The following is a 20,264-nucleotide window of genomic DNA, read 5'->3' as shown; positions in this document are numbered from 1 at the left end:
CTGTTCAGCACTCGCTTTACGGTTCTTTAGTCAGATTCGGCACTATCCCACTGTTGACCGTCACGGAACTCCGCGGAGTCCCCACGGAGTTTTCACACGTATAAGTACCCTATTAGGGACCTCGTCACTGTTCTTACTTGCATGCTCACTCTACCTTCTGACTTTGGCACGCACCGCGGTTTAGGCACGGTTGCTTTACCGAGTACCCGCTTACGAACACATTGACGCTTTGTGTACGGGTTTGGTTTCTATCTGCCACCTCAATAATTTTCTCCTAACCGGGTTCGATATTCCTCACTACAACTTGTGTTACCTTCCGCTATCCCCGCTCCGGGGCTTCACCTCGTTTTTTCCACCTTTCGCTTCACCCTGATACTCTTCTTTTTAAATCGGTCTCTATATTAATTGGCGTATCACAGTATATTCATGCCATTACAGTTTGGTTTTTTGTTTTTGTTGTAGAGTAATCCCCTGATGATGGGCTCCGCCCGAAATGCATTGGGATTTGTGAAACTGTATATAGCTTAATGCATTGAATTGGATGTGGATCACATTTACTGCGAACTGCTTCAAAAAGAGATACATGCTCAAAATAAAAATGGAAAGTTGAATATTTCCAATTTGAACATAAACTGTTGATTACTTCAGCTTATTGAATCAGACCACTTGGTCAATCTCACGTTGTGCTCAGGGGCGTTCTCCTCCTAGGCGGGGGAGCTTCTTCCTAGTATTTCTCTCCCCTGGTAGTACCAGTATTTGTCTGCTGTGCCCCTGATTTTTGTACTTCTGTATTTTGGCTGTGCCCCTGATTTATTTCTCTATCTCTCGCTTCTGCCGCCTTTTCCCGCTGTGCCCCTGATTTTTGTCTTTCTGTAATTCTGCTGTGCCCCTGATTTTGTATTTCTGTATTTCGCGCTTCTGCCGCCTTTTCCCGCTGTTCCACCCCTCTCCCTGCCGATGCTTCCCTGCGGCCCGCCCCCTTTCCTTCTGTTCCCTCTCCCCTCTCCCATTCCCCACCCCGCTCCCACCTTCCAGCTGCTCCTCCCTCCTTCCTCCCACCCACTCTCCATTTATGGCAGAGTCCGCACGTACACGCAACGTTCATGCGCAGTGGGTATGCCGATTGTACGCCGAAGGCGCGCCAAAGGCAAGCCCATCTGCGCCAGTCTGCGCCTGGACCGCGCCCAGTGCCAGGACCCCTGGCCCCCAACGACGCCAGACCACACAACAGACCTACGACGTCGCCACCCTCCACGCACTCAACACCAGCCGAAATCCCGCCTGCTACCGAGCCACCCCGAAACGCACCCACGGATCCATCACCTGCCAAGCCTGCAAATTCACCTGCCTCCGGACCTGCACCGCAGCCGACAAGCCGAGCACCAACAACAACCACCTCAAGTGCATCCTGCTCAACACCCGCTCCATCCACAGACACGCCGTCGAACTCTGGAACCTGCTCGACACAACATCACCTGACGTCGCCTTCCTCACAGAAACCTGGACGAATGCCTCCTGAGCGCCTGGCATCGCCATAGCCATCCCGGACGGATACAAGATCAGCCGGAGGACCGCGTCAACCAGACTGGAGGAGGCATCGCCATCGTACACAAGAACACCATCCGCATCACGACCAACCCCGACGACATCTTCACCGCCGCCGAACACCTCCACTTCCAGATACACACCGACCCCAAGACCACCCTCAGAGGCACCCTCATCTACAGGCCCCTGGGTCTACGCACCCAATTCTGCGAAGACATCGCTGACTTCATCATCCCGCACACCCTCCCCTCCGCCGACTACATCCTCCTAGGGGACCTCAACTTCCACCTGGAGAACAACAAGGACCGCAACACCGCCACCCTGCTGGATAACCTCGCTAACCTCGGACTCAAGCAACTGGTGAACACCCCCACGCACTATGCCGGCCACATGCTTGACCCTGTCTTCTACTCCAGCAAGCATATCTCCTTCAGCCACTCCACCGGACTCCATTGGACTGACCACAGCTGCATCCACTTCAGCTTCAGAAAAGCCACGACCCACCACCACCCGCAACAGGGACCTCGCAGGAGCTGGAACAAGATCACCACCGAGCAGCTCACCACCTCCCTGCTCGACAACGGGGAAACAGCGGCCCTCATCCTCCTGGACCTCTCTGCAGCGTTCAACACTGTCTGCCACTGCACCCTAGTACAGCGCCTCAGCAACATCGGAATCCGAGAGAAGGCACTGGAGTGGATCATCTCGTTCCTCACCGGAAGAACCCAGAGAGTCCGCCTCACCCCGTTCAGATCCGAGGCCACCGAAGTCATCTGTGGCGTACCACAAGGGTCATCACTCAGCCCAACCCTCTTCAACGTCTACATGAGCCCTCTCGCAACCATCGCACGCAAACACAACCTCAACATCATCTCCTACCCCGACGACACTCAGCTAATCCTCTCCCTTACCAACGACCCCGCCACCGCCAGAACCAGCCTACACGAAGGGATGAAAGACGTCGCCGAATGGATGAAGAACAGCTGCCTGAAACTGGACTCAGACAAGACGGAAGTCCTGATCCTGGGATCATTGCCCTCCGCCTGGGACGACTCCTGGTGGCCCCCTGCCCTGGGCACCACCCCCAAACCAATGGACCATGCACGCAACCTGGGCTTCACCCTGGACTCCTCCCTCTCGATAACCAGACAAGTCAACGCCGTCTCGTCATCATGCTTCAACACCCTGCGCATGCTCCGTAAGATCTTCTGATGGATCCCCACCGTAACCAGGAAGACGGTCACCCAGGCACTTGTCACCAGCCGACTGGACTACGGAAACACCCTCTACGCCGGAACCACAGCCAAACTTCAGAAAAGACTCCAGCGCATCCAGAACGCCTCCGCACGACACGTCCTGGACATCCCCCGACACAGCCACATCTCCGGCCATCTGAGAGACCTGCACTGGCTACCCATCAGCAAGAGGATCACGTTCAGCCTCCTCACCCACGCACACAAGGCCCTCCACGACCTGGGCCCCAAGTACCTCAACAACCGCCTGACCTTCTATGCACCCACCCGCCAGCTACGATCGACCCGCCTCGCCCTCGCCGCCGTACCACGCATTCGCAAAGCCACCGCCGGGGGGAAGATCCTTCTCCTACCTGGCAGCCAAGACATGGAACTCCCTCCCGATCCACCTCCCGCTGACCAAGGATCTCCTTTAGGAAGCTCCTCAAGACCTGGCTCTTCGAGCAGTAACGGACCCCCCCCCCCCCAGCGCCTTGAGACCCTTCGGGTGAGTAGCGCGCTATACAAATGCCCTCGATTGATTGATTGATTGATTTGTACCACGTACCGCACGCACCTGCAGACCAGCGCATCATCCTCCCTTGCGGCAAGGATTCAACGCATCGCCGGCCCAGCGTGGGGAAAATCATTGCTACAGCTTGTTTGCGACATTTTGCTTGTTTTGCTACGAAATCCAGGTACTTTGTAAGTAAAAGGGTCACAGGGACCTCTGCTTTGAACTGAACCCCAATTTGAACACTTTGAACTCTTTTTCCAGCTTTTCAAGAATACCCCCATTTTTCAGTATTGTGGCTTTTTACCCGTTATTGGTCTTGTGTTAAGTCTATATATAAAGATACTTATTTTTTATAACTACTTGTGTGATGTACCTTTGTAGTGTTCTTTACTGTGTTACTGTGTATGATCATAAATGCTTTACACACTGCCTTTGAGATAAGCCTAACTGCTCATGCTACGTTACCACAGGGTTGAGCTGGGGTTATCAAAGGGTGTAGCCCTCTTACTCTGATTTAGGAAGAAGGGTCCCTATTTGGACTGTGGCCAGCCACTGCCAACTAGAGACTCACATTTCTAACAGTCACACTATGATACATTAGTGACATGGTCTCTAGGTATGCTTCCCAAGTGTCAACAGCGCTTCGGAACACTAGGATCATAAGAATTACTGAGCTTGAAGGGTTGATTTCGTACTGTCTCAATGAATCCACAATCACGGAGCAAAGTTCTTCCTAATTGTGAGGGATTTCTTTTATTCCTACCTGTTAGAAACTAGAATTTGTAAACTAGCTTTTTGTTGCTGATATTACTTTGTTTATGTGAAAGTTCTGTTACTGAGACCAAGAACATTAGCTCAACACAAAGTATGAAAGTAAACAAACTCAAACAGCCTGGAATCATAAGGTTCAGCTCCACAGTGGCTCCAAGAATAAGCACCACATCTGGCTATATTGACTTGCTTTATTTAAACGTTTATACAGACTAGTGGGAGACTTTGCTTGTTTTGCTTACAGTTTAGTAGCTTTAGCAATCATTTCAAGAATGCTTGAAGGATCCATGAATGAAACTCCTTTTGGAGCAAACAAAAATGCTCACTCGCTTTCACACTGAAGCATTGTCTGTTGAATGTTGTCCTTGGGTGTCTCTATGGATAATAGTTACTTGCGTAAACTTATAGTGCAAAATAAATCTGCATTAACTGATACTTGGTATACTTCTTTTCTGCAGAAGAACAGTAGTATGTCCAATCATTGATGTCATCAGTGACGACACTTTTGAATACATGGCTGGATCGGACATGACATACGGGGGTTTCAACTGGAAACTTAATTTTCGATGGTATCCTGTACCACAAAGAGAAATGGATAGAAGGAAAGGAGACAGAACATTGCCTGTACGGTAAGATACCCTTGCTTGTATTACTTGTGCAACCAGCATATGCAGGCACACATATTTACTAGGCCCTGGTGAAATTTCAAATTTGAGGGTGAAAGTCTCCTCAGATACCTCATGTGACTATGTTATGTATGCCTTTGTGTAAGAACGTAAAGTGAGATATGGACACATCACTTTTGGCACTATAAGAATAATTTTGCGATTTTCTCTCGAAATGTTGTTAAAAAGTATGCATTTGTGACCCAGTGCAATAGTACATATTTGTGCAGTATTAGAGGGCGCAGGGCTGTAAGGCACCACCTGTACCCCAATTGTGATTGTCTTTTACTTGCAAAAAGTGAGGGGAAATGGCTTCTTTTGCCTGCTTTCATTAAGGTTCTTGGTACCAGTACTACTCCACTGATAATTCCCAAGCACTGATCAAAATAATGAAATTGAATAGGCAAATATCGCCTTGTGAGCATTTTTTTTAAAATCTTGAACATGGGCAGTTAATTATAGCATTGATGTTTTCCACAGGAGCAGACATTCTCTTGTTTTGAGAATGTCTAATCTGTTACCAGTTTTAGCAAGTCACACAAAAGATCTCTATTCTGTCAGCACATGGTTGGAGGTAATATTCCCAAGGGGAAGATCAGAAATTGGGTATTCCCCACCTTGACATAGCTCCAGTCAAAAAGTTTGACTCAAGTAGTGTTCTAACTGAAGGCTCGTTCATTAGGTCAAGGGTTAGACCAACTAACGGCATAACAAAAGAGAGAGCAGGCAGAGGGGCTTTCACTTTAAACAAATCCAACTGTGATAGCCCTAGTCCCGCTTTTGTAGGAAAGTGAAGGACATTCAACTGGTCACCAGCAAGCGCTCACTTAATTAGAAAAGTCAGATATATTTTCCTCTATTCATTTAGATCTATTACGCGAAACTTTGAATGTATGTGACATATTGTCCAACAATAACAACTTAAAGTAAGCCACATACAGTCACTCTTTTTTTTACTAGATAGGTTCACATTTTATAGCCATCAGTGCCAAAAATGGAAAATATTCTCAAAACAACAATAATTGGTTTAATGAACGGTGTAGACAGGCCAGTCGATAAGTTAGCATTGTCTTTTAGGGCGAAAGCCTCTGAAAAGATAACATCTTTAAGGAAGGCATACAAACAAGCACAAAACAAAAAAATCTGAGAGAAGATGGTGCGATCTACTTCAAACATGTACTGGTAAAGATTCAAGGAAATTCAGGTCTATTGTGGCGACCAGGGGTAGATCTCTCACACCGAAGCTTGTAAATTATGCTGAACACCAGGCCTCCTACCGTGATGACCAATTACACTGTTATGTTCATAGCAATGACAATAACAGCCCATCTGATATTCGACATGAGTGACATAAAAGTTGCCCTTGATGCCATCATATATAGTGAAGTGCCTGGACCCGATGGTATACAGGGTGATATATTGCTTTATAAGTACTGGTCCAAGTACTTCTTGGCATTTGGCAAATGCAATCACAAGGGGAGCACACATTTCTAGCTCCTGGAAAAGAGCTAAGTTAGTACACATCTATAAAAAGGGAAAGAGGGATCTGACTACACATTATAGGCCTTAACTAATACCTTTCAAAAGCTGTTCTGCATGTAGTGCTGGGGAAAATCCAAGAGTAGATAGAAGACAACAAGTTACTTTCCACTTTACAATCTGGTTATAGAAAGAAAACCAACACAACAGACCAGATTTTTCTATTCCTCCCTGGCTGTAGTAACAATGTTCGCCCCACTTTTGGCAGATGACAACTGGTTAGTGTTCCAAACACCAAGTGGACACCAGTGTTTATTGAATTACTTTAAAGATTTTTGCTCTATGGGTCGGTTAGTTGTCAACACATCCAAAATTATGTAAATGACAATAACCCAGCACAAATCATACAAGTGAAAGAAGATAATAGAAGGGGTTGTGTTGGAATAATTAGGGGCCCGATGTAGGTAGGCCGTTACCGATCGGTAACGGCCGAAAATACCGATTTACGGCCCTTACCGATCGGTATACTGCCATCGAGATGTAGGGCAAAGAAAAACGTCCAAATCGGTACAAATACCGAATCGGAATGGCTACCGAATTGAAAATAAACCGATACGTACATACCGAAAATCGGAAATGTAACGAATCGGTAACACACCGAATCGGATTCAAATACCGAATCGGTCCATGTACCGAATCGGTAGTGACACCGAATCGGAAAATATCCGATTCGGTCCATGTACCGATTCGGTAGTGACACCGAATCGGAAAATATCCGATTCGGTCCATGTACCGAATCGGTAGTGACACCGAATCGGACATAAGCTGAATCGGTCCATGTACCGAATCGGTAGTGACACCAAATCGGACATAAGCCGAATCGGATAACCTACCGATTCGGTAGAATCACCGATCGGGAAAGTCCCTGATTCGGACAGATGGGGAGATGTAGGGAAGCACAGAAATACCGATTTTGGCTCAAAATCGGTATTATTCACTCGGTATTTACCATGGATTACAATCAGGTGGTAACCAACTCCAACCCATAAAAACAGACCCAAAATGCATTGCAACTTGCAGGATGGCAGCTTTTTATGTCATTGCGAGGCGGCTAAGGCTACAGCAGGAAGGACAGAGGGAATGGCAAAGAGAGGAACAGGTATACAGACAGAGGATCACCCTGTTCATGCTCACAGAGGCAGAGATCCTACAGAGGTACAAGCTGGACTCAGACACCATTCTGGAGCTCATCAGGGACCTCAAACCACTGTTGGACCACCCCACCCCAAGGGCACACGCCATCCCAGCGCACGTCCAGGTGCTATGCAGCTTACACCTGCTTGCGTCTGGCAGCTATCAAAGTGGAGTTGCAGCGGTAGGAGGGGTGACCCAGAGCAGCCTGTCAAGGTTCTTCCACACATTCCTTGACGCCATGATACACAGGATGGACCAATACATCTCTTTCCCTGCAACCCATGCAGAACTGCTACAAACTAAAGCTGACTTCTACCAGATGGCACAATTTCCCCAAATCATTGGCTGCTTAGATGGCACGCACATTCCGATTTGCCCCCCAGCTGACACAGAATACATATACCGCAATCGGAAGTCTACGCACACCATCAACGTGCAGGTGATCTGCAATGCGAAGTGCACCATCACAGACCTGGTAGCAAAATTCCCAGGGAGTACCCACGACTCCTACATTTTCCAACAGAGTGGCATCTACGCACGGCTGATGGCTGGTGAATTTGGTGAAGGATACCTCCTAGGTGAGACACATCATCAGACCCCCATAACACAAAGTAGCTAGGTGTAATACATGTATGCATGTGAGTAATGTTACCCCTTTTCCTTCCAGGCGACAGTGCATATGCCCTCCGCTCATTCATACTCACCACCTACCTCAACCCCTCCACACCCAGCCAAAGGAGGTATAACCAGGCCCACAAAAGCACAAGGAATGTAGTTGAACGGACCTTTGGCATCTGGAAAAGTAGATTCAGATGCCTGCACAAGAGTGGAGGCGCAAGGCAGTATACCCCCATCACCTGCTGCAAGATCATAGCTGTCTGTGCAATGTTGCACAACCTTGCGGTGAAGAAGGGCACTGAGGTGGAGTTGTCTGACTACGAGGACCATGACGACGACGATGCTGTGCCACTAACACAGCCTGCTGGGGTGTCTACGCCAAGTGATGGCAGATACAGACGTGAGGAGATTACAGAAAACTATTTCTGAGTGAGTACAGATGCACAGACAGGTAAATGGTTGAGGGGAAAAGCAAATTTTAATAATGTTGCAACACCGTTACTGCACTGATGTGCAACAAAATAAAATATAAAAGTAAAGAAAACAAATGTCTAAGGTCCGGGTTGCCTCACCCGCCCTGGCAAGCCTACTTCTTGGAGCGCTTGACAGCCCCACTGGGGTGTGCCTCACCCCCTTCCGCATGTCCTGCGGCTTCTGCGGAGCGCCTGGTGCTCCTGCGCGGCTCCGACGCAGCGCTGGCCGGGCTGCTGCGGCTGCTGCTGTCCCCAGCATCCCCCAGGTCCAGGGCTGGATTGGCGGCAGTGTTGGAGATTATCATTGCCTCCATGGCTGTTGTGATGCGGGCCATTCCCCTGGTAACCTCGGCGGTGTTTTGTGTCAAACTTGCCTCCATATTGGCACCACGCTGACACAGTTGCGCGGTTGCAGCAGCAAGGCGGCTAATGGATCGGTTTTGCACGCGGGCATCCCGCCTGCGCGAGTGCTCATGCTCCTCAAGTCTTCCGCATAACTGTGTTATGGCTGTGGTCAGCCTGCCAAGACCTGCAGCAACCTCCTTGTTCGTGTCTACAAATGCCTTGAACCCTTTCACCATCTCGCCCATCTGCAGGTTGTGCTGGCGGAGCTGGCGATTGCAGGCCATGATTGACTTTGCCTGCTGGCGTTGGATTTTAACCATGCTGCCTTCAAGGCCCTGGAAGACACTGCCCTCCCGTGCCGGCGCTGCAGTGCTGGAAATGGCACGCCTCCGGGTACTGCTGCTACCGCCCTGCTGTGTGGGCTGGGGTGCCACTGGTGTGGGTGTGGTGGTGGCCGGGGCCTGACCCGCAGCTCCCTGGATGGGGTTGAGTGTAGCCACAACCAGACTCCTGGCAGGAGATGTGGTAGGTGCAGGGTGGGCCGTTGTCGGAGAGTTCTCAGGGGAGAACAGCAATGGGGGTGTGCCTGACATTTGTGGGGAGTGAAGGAAAGCGTAGTCAATTACCAGGTCTCCCTCTTCTCCCTGGCCAATGGTGTTGTTCTCCTCATCCTCCTCCTCCAGGGCAGCCTGACGTGTGCTAGGCCCTGCCACCGCACTGGTAGTTGGTGCTGGTGCTGGTGCATCAGTACCTTGTGGTCCTCCGCCTGATGGTGCCCCTAGGTATAAAGAAGCATTTGTAAATTGAGTGCCGATGTATTACAGTCACTACAATTAAAGCATTGCACATGTCCGTGCATATCCTTTGAATGTGTTCCACTGTTTTCTATTTTGTGGTTCTGCACTGCCATATTTTGGAAACTTCTGCTGACTACATTTACCATGATGCTTTACTCTTGTATGTTGGTTGCAGTACTGGGCTGGGGTTTGGCTGTGCATTGTGTCTAAAGGGGAGGTGTCTGGTAGGGTGTGTCATGATGCGCATGCTTCTTACCTGTAGCTGTAGCTCTGGCTGAGCTGTCCAGGGTCCCGATTCCTGTCACACACTCCCTCTCGATGGTGCTGGACACCAGTTCCTCCCGGTCCGTGAGGGGTGGCGCCGGGTTCCTGCCCCCACCAGTCAATCCAGCTTGCCTCTGCAGCTCAGCCATCTTGCGTTTCGTTAGGCTGCGGATGTCGTAGAAACGTTTTTTAAGGTCATCTAGGGTCCTGGGGGTGACACCTACAGCGTTGACCTTCTCACCTATCTCACTCCAGAGCCTCCTCTTCGTGCTGTCCGGCACAGTGAGGGACAGCCTCCCGAAGAGCTGCCTGTGCACCCTCACCACCTCCTCCACCAACACCTGCAGCTCTGTGCTACTAAACGTTGGCTTTCTCTTCTGGCCACCCTTCTGGCTCTCACTGGTGCTTGCCATCTTGCTATCCACAGTTCTCTGCCTCCTGCTCCCACTGCTGCTCACTGTGAGTGTTCAGCTCAGGCTGGCTCTCCAGAAAGTTCTTAAAGAGCTGCACCTGCCTGGGTTGCCACTCCCTGCTTGGGTGGGGGAGGGTGGATCCACCTCATTGGCTGTTTCGGATTTTACCGAATCGGATTTCACCGAATCGGATTTAACCGATTCGGATTGTTCAATGCATTCCTATGGGCATTTTGGCCATGGGGGTGTATTCCGACCTCCGATTCGGTAATTGCCGATTCGGTGGTAGCCGAATCGGTAATTTCCAAATCGGTGCAAGCCGATTCGGTACTTTCCGATTCGGTCCGTGCCGAATCGGTACGTATCGAATCACAATACCGATGCCGACCAATTCGGTATTTCTTCGGTGTTTTTTTCCTACATCTCGTTTTCCGATTTCAGAATACCGAATCGGCCCGCCTCGGTATTTTGAAATCGGAAAAACCCATTTACCTACATCGGGCCCTATATGCCTTTGATTATCTAAGGATCAAGTTATTGATTAAAATGTTGTGGAAAACACATGTTGACAAATGTTCTTTAAAACTCGAACAAGTTGTGAGTGCCATCTTGAAACAACACAGTGCATCCTACAGTAAGGACAATCACTCCAGCTTTACACCTTTTTACTCGAAGGCAATGGGCTTTGCTCTCTGTAGCTCCAAACTTTGGGGCTTCCACAATTAATCTGACATGGCCAGAACTGAAAATACATTGTAAAGGTCTTTAGTGTCGCTCCCTTCTAGCACTCCACTGTACCCACTAGAACTTGACATAGGTGGAGGAAATCGCATACAAAGTAAATTTCAGACCAGTCCTGCTGGAGGACACTAAGAGCCACTACAGAACTATCTGCCTATGCTAAGGCCCTCCAAGAGCTAGTAAAGCAAGACAGTTTCCACAAAATCGAGTGCCTTCCATCTAAGCAGAGAATTAAGGAGCTATACTGGTCCTGGACAGTGCAGAATGAGGCCCAGAATGGAAGCGTAGGTTCCCGTGCAATAGAATTTGTTGAATTTAAGACCAATAGTACTTACGAACAATATTGAGTCTTTATTACAGACCCATTAGTCAGAAAACTATATATTCAATTTAGATTTGGATCTCTGCCTCTCAATGCGGTTACGGCTAAGTGGTTGACTTCAACTATTTCATCCCCTATGTGCCCTGTTTGTAATATGCATACTGATCCTCCAGGTCATGTTTTGTTTTCTTGCATAGCCTACATATGACCTAGGCTCCTATGGATTAAACAAGTATGCACTCAGCTGCATTGAATCACACAAAGACTTTAAGAATATTAAAAGCAGATCCTAGAACACTTTACGCCTGTGCAGTAGCTAAATTCTTGCGAAGGATGTGGATCATATGGTGGAAACCCCAGTTAGCCCAAACACAAATATAATAGCTCAAGCACTAATTACATTCTTGTAGAGAATAAATTAACACAACTTGAGCGCATCCCCTAGGTTGCTTTAAATTAGTTGTGCATGAACCTTATTGATTAAATAACACCACAAAATAGGTTTTTAATTATCAGGTTTTGCCCCTTTCTTGAAGTCCATTCGCTCCAGGGGTGGTCCATGGGCTGTAGATGAAGTGCAGGTTGACAGAAAAATAGACCTAATTAGCACTTGAGACCTTCAGCAGGAATGCTGTTGGTGCTCGACTCCTAATATGAAATGTGAACTGGGTGGTTTTCTCACCACCATTCTTGGCATCAATGCCTTTTAACCACGGTAGCATCACACTTGAGACGTCGACTATAGAATCATAGCTGCCAAAGGTATCAGATTGGTTATGTGTGACATTTTCATAATTTCAGTGTAATTATGAGTGACAATTAACGACTATGAGTGACACTTTCTTGCGAGCAAAATCAAACAATGAAGATGAGGGAAGCATATAAATATAAGACAAAAAGCTATAAGAGGCAACATGAACAAACAATCAGAGTATATACAGCACAAATGCAAAACACAAGCACTTCGGACGAGAGGAAGTCTTTGAATGCTTGATCCTTTATTTCAAATCTTTAAGCGAAAAGCAAATACAGCCAACGCGTTTCATCCATGGCGGTCTTCTTCAGGGCATCCAGGAAGGAGAAATACTCCTCTCGAAAACTTGATGGGTATACTCTAAGATGTGGAGGTCGGTTCCACATTCCTAATGCCTTTTGGGCCGTACTGCAGTCAGAACAGATTCTCTGCTTGAAATGTGCATTATTGCAGCATTATCGTGACGTACATCCATCAATATAGTTTGTTCTTGTCTGGATTGGGTTACATTAACCCCTTCGCCGTGGGGCTAATTCCCCTGCAGCGCAGGGGGGGAGGGGGGCGCGCGCAGCGCCACGGTGCTCGTGACGAGCTCAGCTCGTCACGCTGCATTGGGCGCTGTGCTGATGATGAGCTGAGCTCGTTATGACCACGCCCGTTTTTTAGAACGGTCAGCACCGCGGGGGAATTAGCCCCACGTGTGAGCGCACTTGTGTCATGACAAGCTCAGCCCGTCATCAGAACACGGCCACCGTGCCTCATGACGAGCTCAGCTCGTCATGAGCACGTAAGGAGTTAAGGACTTCTCCTGAAACACCCAGTGAGTTGTCCATTTGCCCCTGCAACTTGCACGAATACTGAACTTGTATCTCCAGAGGAGTATTTCTCCTTTCTGCATGCCCCGCAGAAACCAGCCACCAACGCGTTGGCTGTATTTGCTTTTCGCTTAAAGATTTGAAATAAAGGATCAAAAATTCAAAGCCTGTCTCGTCCAAAGTACTTGTGTTTGGCATTTGTGCTGTATATACTCTAATTGTTTGTTTATGTTGCCTCTTAGAGCATTTTGTCTTATGCTTAATATTTGTGGTTTATTGGTGGCAAACCATACTCTAAGGCAGGGGCGGCTGCTCCCTTTGGGCTGAGAGGCTGCTCACAATGCTGGCTGCCATCGTAACGTTAGGATCAGGCAGGCAGGCACTTTCACTGAAATGCTAGTGCGCATGTGCCGTCATGGCGGTCCAAGGGCTTCAGCCAGTACCGCCCGGGCCTGCCATAATCTAGGGCCTGATTTTCTTCCCCTAGATGACGCGCAGTAACGTCACTTTTTGCAGCAGCCACAGGCGGCATCAGCTCGGGGCTTGGTTGCATGTCAATCATAATTGCCTCCCCACCTCACCCTTCCCAAAGTCGTCATAAGGAAGGGGTGGGCTCCGTACGCATCACAGACTCCACCCCATGACGCTGTGGGAAACTATTTTGGTTAACTTGCCCTCTCAACCTCCACAAGTTGTTACAGCCAGCCCAGGCAGCTATTCCAAAATCTGGAACTTTCCAAAAGCCCAGTTTCATGCCACCGTCATCGATGAAAGCCGCTGGCCTAATTTTATTATTCTGTCCAATGGAGCTTTGTCACACTCACAGGGGCGGTGCGTCCATTAGGGCGCTTGGGCGTTGCCCCACTAATTAATTTGAGGCACGAAGAGTCGACTCAAGCAGAGTTACATGTGTGCTATTTCGCTCAGTCTCGCACACATTCCAAACGCCAATCCTGAGCCCCCGGAGGCAGTTTGTTCAGAAGGGGGCGGGGCAGCAGGAGTTAAGTGCATCGACGTCAGGAGAGCATACCAAGATTGCGCATGTTCTGTTTAGGGTTTCAAAATTTTGCTCCTAGCCTGAACATGCGCACTAGGCGCTGCTCATTAGAAGAGCGAGGGTTCTTCCATGCTGCTCTTCTAATGAGGAGCCTAGTGCGCATGTTCGGGCTGGCAGCAAAAATTGTTAAGCCCCAAAAATAACATGAGCACTAGTGCTCAAGCCAATCCTGGCGCTGCTGCTGGAGCAGCGTCTGGATTGGCTGAGAGCCAGAGGGGTTGCCACTTGCCAGCAGTGATGTGCCAGCGGACCCAAGGCGGCGCGGACCAGGTAAGAGTTTTATTTTATTTTAAAACTCCCCCCCACGCGCGACTCCCCCTTCTACTACACCCCCCGTGCGACACCCCCTCCCCCCAGTGCAACACCCCTACCCAAGCCGCGACTGACAACAATACATTCCGCACACATTAGTAATAATGTTTCAGTCAGTAGTGCGGTCCCTGAGTGAATGCTTGCCTGTGTGTGGAAAAAGTAAGACGGTGTATCACTTGTCTAAACTTGGCGTCCCACTGTTAGTGAGGGCTAATGCCGGGCCGGAACACCTATAAGCAGGGCACTTCTCTTTGGCTGTTTAGTTTACGGTACTCACTGTTATGTTTCCTCGGAGAGAGCTGCCTATATTTGGTGTAGGAAACCGCATTTCTTGCCTACCTCTATGTGCACGTTTCATGTTTTGTATCGGCGATAACATAATTAGAAAGGAAATAAATACAGCCTTTTTACAACATCAATAAGCCTGCCATTGCTGTTTTCCACTGAGGTCAGAAGACGGATTCTAACATAGAATCAGATACCTCTCGCAAACTGTCTAAAATAAGGCAGTGCACATGTTATAGGAAGGCGAGAGATGCGAATCCACAGAGGATCTGTGTCCATCGACTGAAGTTCAAAATAATATAGGACAGTCACTGCTTTGCTACTGAGTTAGTCTCACATTAGAGAAGTGGCGCGGTGCGTGCATTGGGGCGTTAGGGCGTAGCCCCACTAAGCCACATGGACGCATGCACGCTAAGCAGGCAAAATACAATTGTATTTGCCAATGCTCCTTACCTTGACCTTCCGTCCTCGACTCCTTCCTCACCTCATGCGTCACGCCGCTGAAACCTGGGGGTGGGGCGGCGCCGGCTGGGCTGCGGCAGCTTGTTTGAGTGGCACAGGGCTTTGACTAGCCCGAGCTTGCGTGGCGCACAGGCTTCCACCTTAACAAGGGACCCAAGGGTGCTGCTTCATGCCGCCAGGGCCGCGGCAGCCCCCGGGTCTAAATGGACGATCAGGGCGAATACTAACTGTGCCCCCTAGCCAATCCTGGCGTGCATGCAGCGCCAGGATTGGCTGGTCCTCCGCGCACCTCCATTATTGGGTGGGTGGGTGGTATCATGCACTACACAGTATGGCCTATCACTGTGTGACTTCAGTGAAGCCATGCAGTAGCGATTGGCCATGGCTGCCTGTTAGTGTGTGTGTGTGTGGTGACATCCCAGGCGCAGTGCAGCTCACGTCACCGGCGCACACAGTCACGCTAGACCTTGTGCTGGTGCGTGTAGTGAGTTTAGTGACTGTCTGCTGAGTCTGACTGCTGGCTGGCTTCGTCACGTCGTCACTGTGACCACCTCACCTGCGCTGCCTGCTGTTTCTTCTGGTCGTGTGTGTCAGGTATGTTCATATGTTGGTGTGCAACATTTTATTCATCACTCGGGTACTGGTAAGCGGCTGGCCTGTAGGGCTCGCCCCCACCATCCAGTGCCTCCCTGGTGAAATCTCTGCTCTGTGATCTTCACACTTTGGGACTCACCGGTTGTAGAATTCGCAAAATAATGTTTCGAAACCAAGGCCCACCCAGCTGCAGAGAAGCCTCTCGCCCTCGCGCCGGGCATGAGGAAGAGAAAGAGTGCGAGCCTTGGTTTCCTCGGGGCGCGAGGAAGTACAGGGGCCAGCGCTGTATAGGTGTGCAGAGCAAGTTGCACCAGAGGGCAGATGATCTAGCAAGGTTTGCAAGAGGTTATAAGTTCTTGTTGGTGCTGTCTGCATATGAGGCCCCAGGACATTTACTGAGGGTTTATAAGAGGTTTATTAAATGGGTAGGGGGGAGTTCATCTCCTCTCCCAAGTGAGGGAGAGGAGAGTCAGATCTGCAGGTGGTAGTTGTGACGTGGAGTTCTGGACTTGTTGGTTCCGTCCAGAGGTGTCAGGGATAACACCCGAAGACCCCGGAGTTCTACCTGTCTCGGTGCACAAATAAACAGAAACACAGGCTTCTCGATGGTGGCGTCAAAGACCAAAGGTTTATTACTGCAGGGACACAGAAGTCACAGAAACTACACACGGGCAGAATCTAGGAGCCTGTTCGATTTGTACAAGAAGGGTTGCTCCTTATATACTAAATATTGGCCTTCAGGCAAATTCTTTACATGCTGGTACATTCCCAAACCTTTGTGTCCTAAACAATAAATATTTGGCGTTGCACAAGAATCGTCGATAATATCGGATGTCAAACATTACGAAGAGGGGTTCCCACTATTCCATCACAATCCCATGTCAACATTTCATTCAAGAGCTGGACCGCCTCATCGTAAATTTCGTTACCTCCCCCTAATAAAGGCCCAGAAAGAAAGAAACAGGGCCAGGTGTAGAAGATAGAAAGGCAGGATAAGAGATGTTTGTGGGTCATAAATGGGCAAGGTTACCAGCTTCGGCCGCCTAATCATGATCAGGCCAACGAACACGAAAACCAGTATAGCAGGACTGGCCTCGGGCAGAGGAGGCAGCCTTTGTCGAGTCATGCAGCTACAGCGTGTTCTGTTCTAAGGTGCACGTGTCACTAGAGAGGTGAATCTCCAGCTAAGCCTACGTGTCCTTAATCGAAATGAAGCAATCAGAGGTCATTGCGTGTCCATTGTCTATGTGAGGGCAAGAAACACAAAATGGCTGCCGTGATCTAAGATGGATGCCATGGGTAGATCAGAAATGTGTTTGTAACAGGAGTACTCTTGCTCGTAGCATAGCGAAAACACCAGGATATACTAAATGGACCATTTGCGGTTCGCTGATACCAAAATTATGTATTTACGACAATGTTGAAAACACGGGTTCAAATCGTCACGGAACCTCAGACCCTCCTTTTGCCCTTACATAGGCAATTACTCAGTCTATGTCGGAATCTAGTTCTATGCTCATCAGGTCAGTGACATGCTGTTGTATCATCATCCTTTCTCGCGCCTTTTCTCCAAACGCAGGTGGTTTTCTAAAACAGGTTGCAGCACAGAGGCTACACAAAGCTGGACCACACTGGATAATCAGGCAGCACGAGAACAGGAATACTAGGATGACACCAATGACCATCAGAACCTTCCATCCCCACGCTGATATCAGAGTCCAAAACCACTCCATGAAGGACCAGTTTCCCTTGTCTACGTGTATAGAGTCGGAAATCTTGTGTAGTTTAGAGATCGCCTCAAAAACAGTTGGAGCATTATTGGGAATAAAGACACAGCAGCTCGATTGGATCATTCTGCATACCCCACCTCGATCTGCAAGTATCACGTCTAGAACCATACGGTTCTGTAACGTCATGAGTCGATCCGCCTGAAGCTCAGCTGTCAAGTTGCTAAGGGCACCAGCAGTTTCGGTAATAGTAGATTCAACTACCCGTGTTAGCTGACGTATGTTTCTACTATTGGCCATAGGCCCCCAGAACGGAAGGAAACCTTTGAAGAAGTCTCCAGCTTCCTGACCAGCGGTATCTTCCTTGCTGAAAACACCTCTTGCTACTCTGGTCTTGTGATAATCAGAAGAAGCAGTGTATGTTGGAGGCAACAACCGGGCAATATAACATGATCCTGAAAAGTCGGCAGGCAACCACGTATACGCTCTGTCTTGACAGATGAAGTAGGTACCCCTAGCAGTAAGGAAGGCAGGGGAAGAGTTAGACGGAAACACGTAGGTCTCAACGCACTCACTCCTCCCTAGCTGAGCTCTCGGATTTCTCCCATTTCCTTGCAAACAGACCTGACCTCGGTGAGGCACGACCCAGATTGGAGTTGAGCTTTTACGCTTGTTTTCTCCCAGACTAAGGCGATACTCTGAAGAGTTCCAACTCAAATATACTCGTAATTCATCTCTAGGGTAAGATGGAGTATTATTGACGTCCTTGATCATGTCAATAATTCCCTGGACTAAAGCTTTGTTGGCAGAGTTATATTTAGTGGAACGTGGTGGACGCGGAGGATAGGTTTCAAGGGCATAGGCAAAAATGGTCTGAAGGGCCTGAAATGATCCATTATAGCTAAAAGGCAAAACCAGGTAGGGAATGCCTTTATCCATAGTGTGGGGTATCAAGCCACACACCCAGCAGTTTGTAGTGTTAACTACCAGTTGGTGTTGGTGCAAGAGCTGTACAAAAGTGTTATTAATGAATTCTGAGCGTCGAGCTTGCTCATGTTCAGGAAATGAGTGAAAAGAGTGTATAGAAGGAACAGTAGAAGTAGCAGGATCAAAGGGAGGTACTGTAGTTACTGGCATAAAAATCAAATTAATACCAAAGACGATTCCACCCATCAATGTTATCAAAACAATTAAAAATGTAATAGCACATTGCATCAAAAAGCATTTGCTGTGAAGAATTCTGTAAAGTCTATTTCTGCGAACATAAATCACATTTTCTCGTTGCAGCTCAGGAAGCTCCATCTTCTACAATCCGCTCGCGACCACTGATGATGTGTACGTAGATGAAAATGCCTCTATCAGCCCTGGGAGTTCCCAGAACTAACAGAAAGATCGACCTTGTGTCTGACCCCCGCAGATTCAACTAGGCACACAGCCACGACCCTACGGCTACCCAGACGGCAAGGCAATTTGAAACAATAAAAACAATAGCAAACTTCCTGGCTGAAGGCAAAAGTGTCAAAATTCAAATATTACAATAGGCAGTTTTCTGCTTTATTTGTCCATATTGCGAGACCGTAAATTGTATCTCAGTTTTGCAGGAGCTGTTTGATCTGGAAACAGTATCTCATCAGCAGAGGTTGCAATGTTCAAGTTCGCAGAAGGCAAATGTTCTTCTGATGTGGAAGACAAACGTTCAGAGTTCAAAGGAACAGTTCCAGGAGAAGAGCCAGAGTTCGATGTATCAGTGATTAGTTCGGCATCGCTGAAAGGGATGAACTTCGGTGTTTGTTCAAACTCAGAGGCACCAATTCCCTTCTTCACCCAGTTATCATAGGGAAGCGGCAGGGGCACACGTTTGACATGCGTCGTATGTATCCAGTTCTTGCGTCCAGCCACTCGAATAGCAGTTCTCGTTGCTAGTAGTACTTGATAAGGGCCGACGAATCTGGGTTGAAGGTTCTTCGTCCTCGCAAAGTTCCGCACCACAACGTGGTCTCCAGGTTTCAGCTGATGACCTGGACTCTCCGGTGGCTTTGGCAATGCATCGAAAACCTGTTGGTGAATAAGACTCAATTTAGCAGTCAAGTCGTAAAGGTAATCAATCAACATTGGATATTCCAGAGAACAGAATTCTTTTGGCCTTGGCACTCCACAAATATTGGCAGGACGACCAAAGACTATTTCATACGGACTAAGCCCTACTCTATTTTAGCGAGTTTTAGCTTGAGGGTGCCATTGTAACCCTCAACTAAACCAGCAGACTGTGGATGGTTTGCACTGTGAAATTTTTGCTTGATCCCTAAACCGGCACACACACTCTGCATAACTTTCCCTACAAACTCACTTCCGTTATCTGACCATACAATCCGTGGCATTCCATACCTAGGGAAGTATTCTTTGAGAAGAATTTTGGCAGTAGACAAAGCGGTGTTGTCCTTCAGTGGATATGCTTCGACCCATCTGGAAAAAGCACAAACTACCACTAGGACGTATTTTAGGTTGTTGCAGCGATCCATGTGAATGAAGTCTAACTGAATCACTTCAAAGGGGCAGGAAGGAGGAGCGAAATGACCAGCAGGTGTGGGGACTCCCTTGCCAGGATTATGCATCAGGCATACCATACAATTTCTCACCACTCTCTCTGCACACTTACTAATCCCATCATTCTTCCAGACTGGAGCCAACATCTTGCAAATCCCTTTAGAACTGATGTGCGCTGCTCCATGCGCCATCGTTACTACTGCAAGCACATACGCATCAGGCAACATCCAACGCTGTTGTTCTGACAGATCAATCCAACATCCACTCGAGTCCAATTTACCCGTACTCTCTTTCCATGCAAGCCTTTCCTCCTCAGTCGCCTCTTTCTGAATTTCTTT

The 20,264-nt window shown here is 48.5% G+C and overlaps 1 protein-coding gene across 2 annotated transcripts in view; it reads left to right on the top strand.

Moving 5' to 3' along the window:
• GALNT13 (polypeptide N-acetylgalactosaminyltransferase 13) overlaps positions 1–20,264 on the top strand; it is a 1,171,447-nt gene that overhangs the window by 453,534 nt on the left and 697,649 nt on the right. For both annotated transcript variants that reach the window (XM_086956679.1, XM_086956678.1), the window contains exon 5: positions 4,524–4,694. In XM_086956679.1, coding sequence (XP_086812805.1) covers positions 4,524–4,694 — 171 coding nt within the window. The remainder of the gene's footprint in view (positions 1–4,523; positions 4,695–20,264) is intronic.

The sequence above is a fragment of the Lissotriton vulgaris genome, chromosome 2_1, assembly GCF_964263255.1.
Source record: "Lissotriton vulgaris chromosome 2_1, aLisVul1.2, whole genome shotgun sequence".
NCBI classification, from domain to species: Eukaryota; Metazoa; Chordata; class Amphibia; order Caudata; family Salamandridae; genus Lissotriton; species Lissotriton vulgaris.
This window is presented reverse-complemented; position numbering and strand designations above follow the sequence as displayed.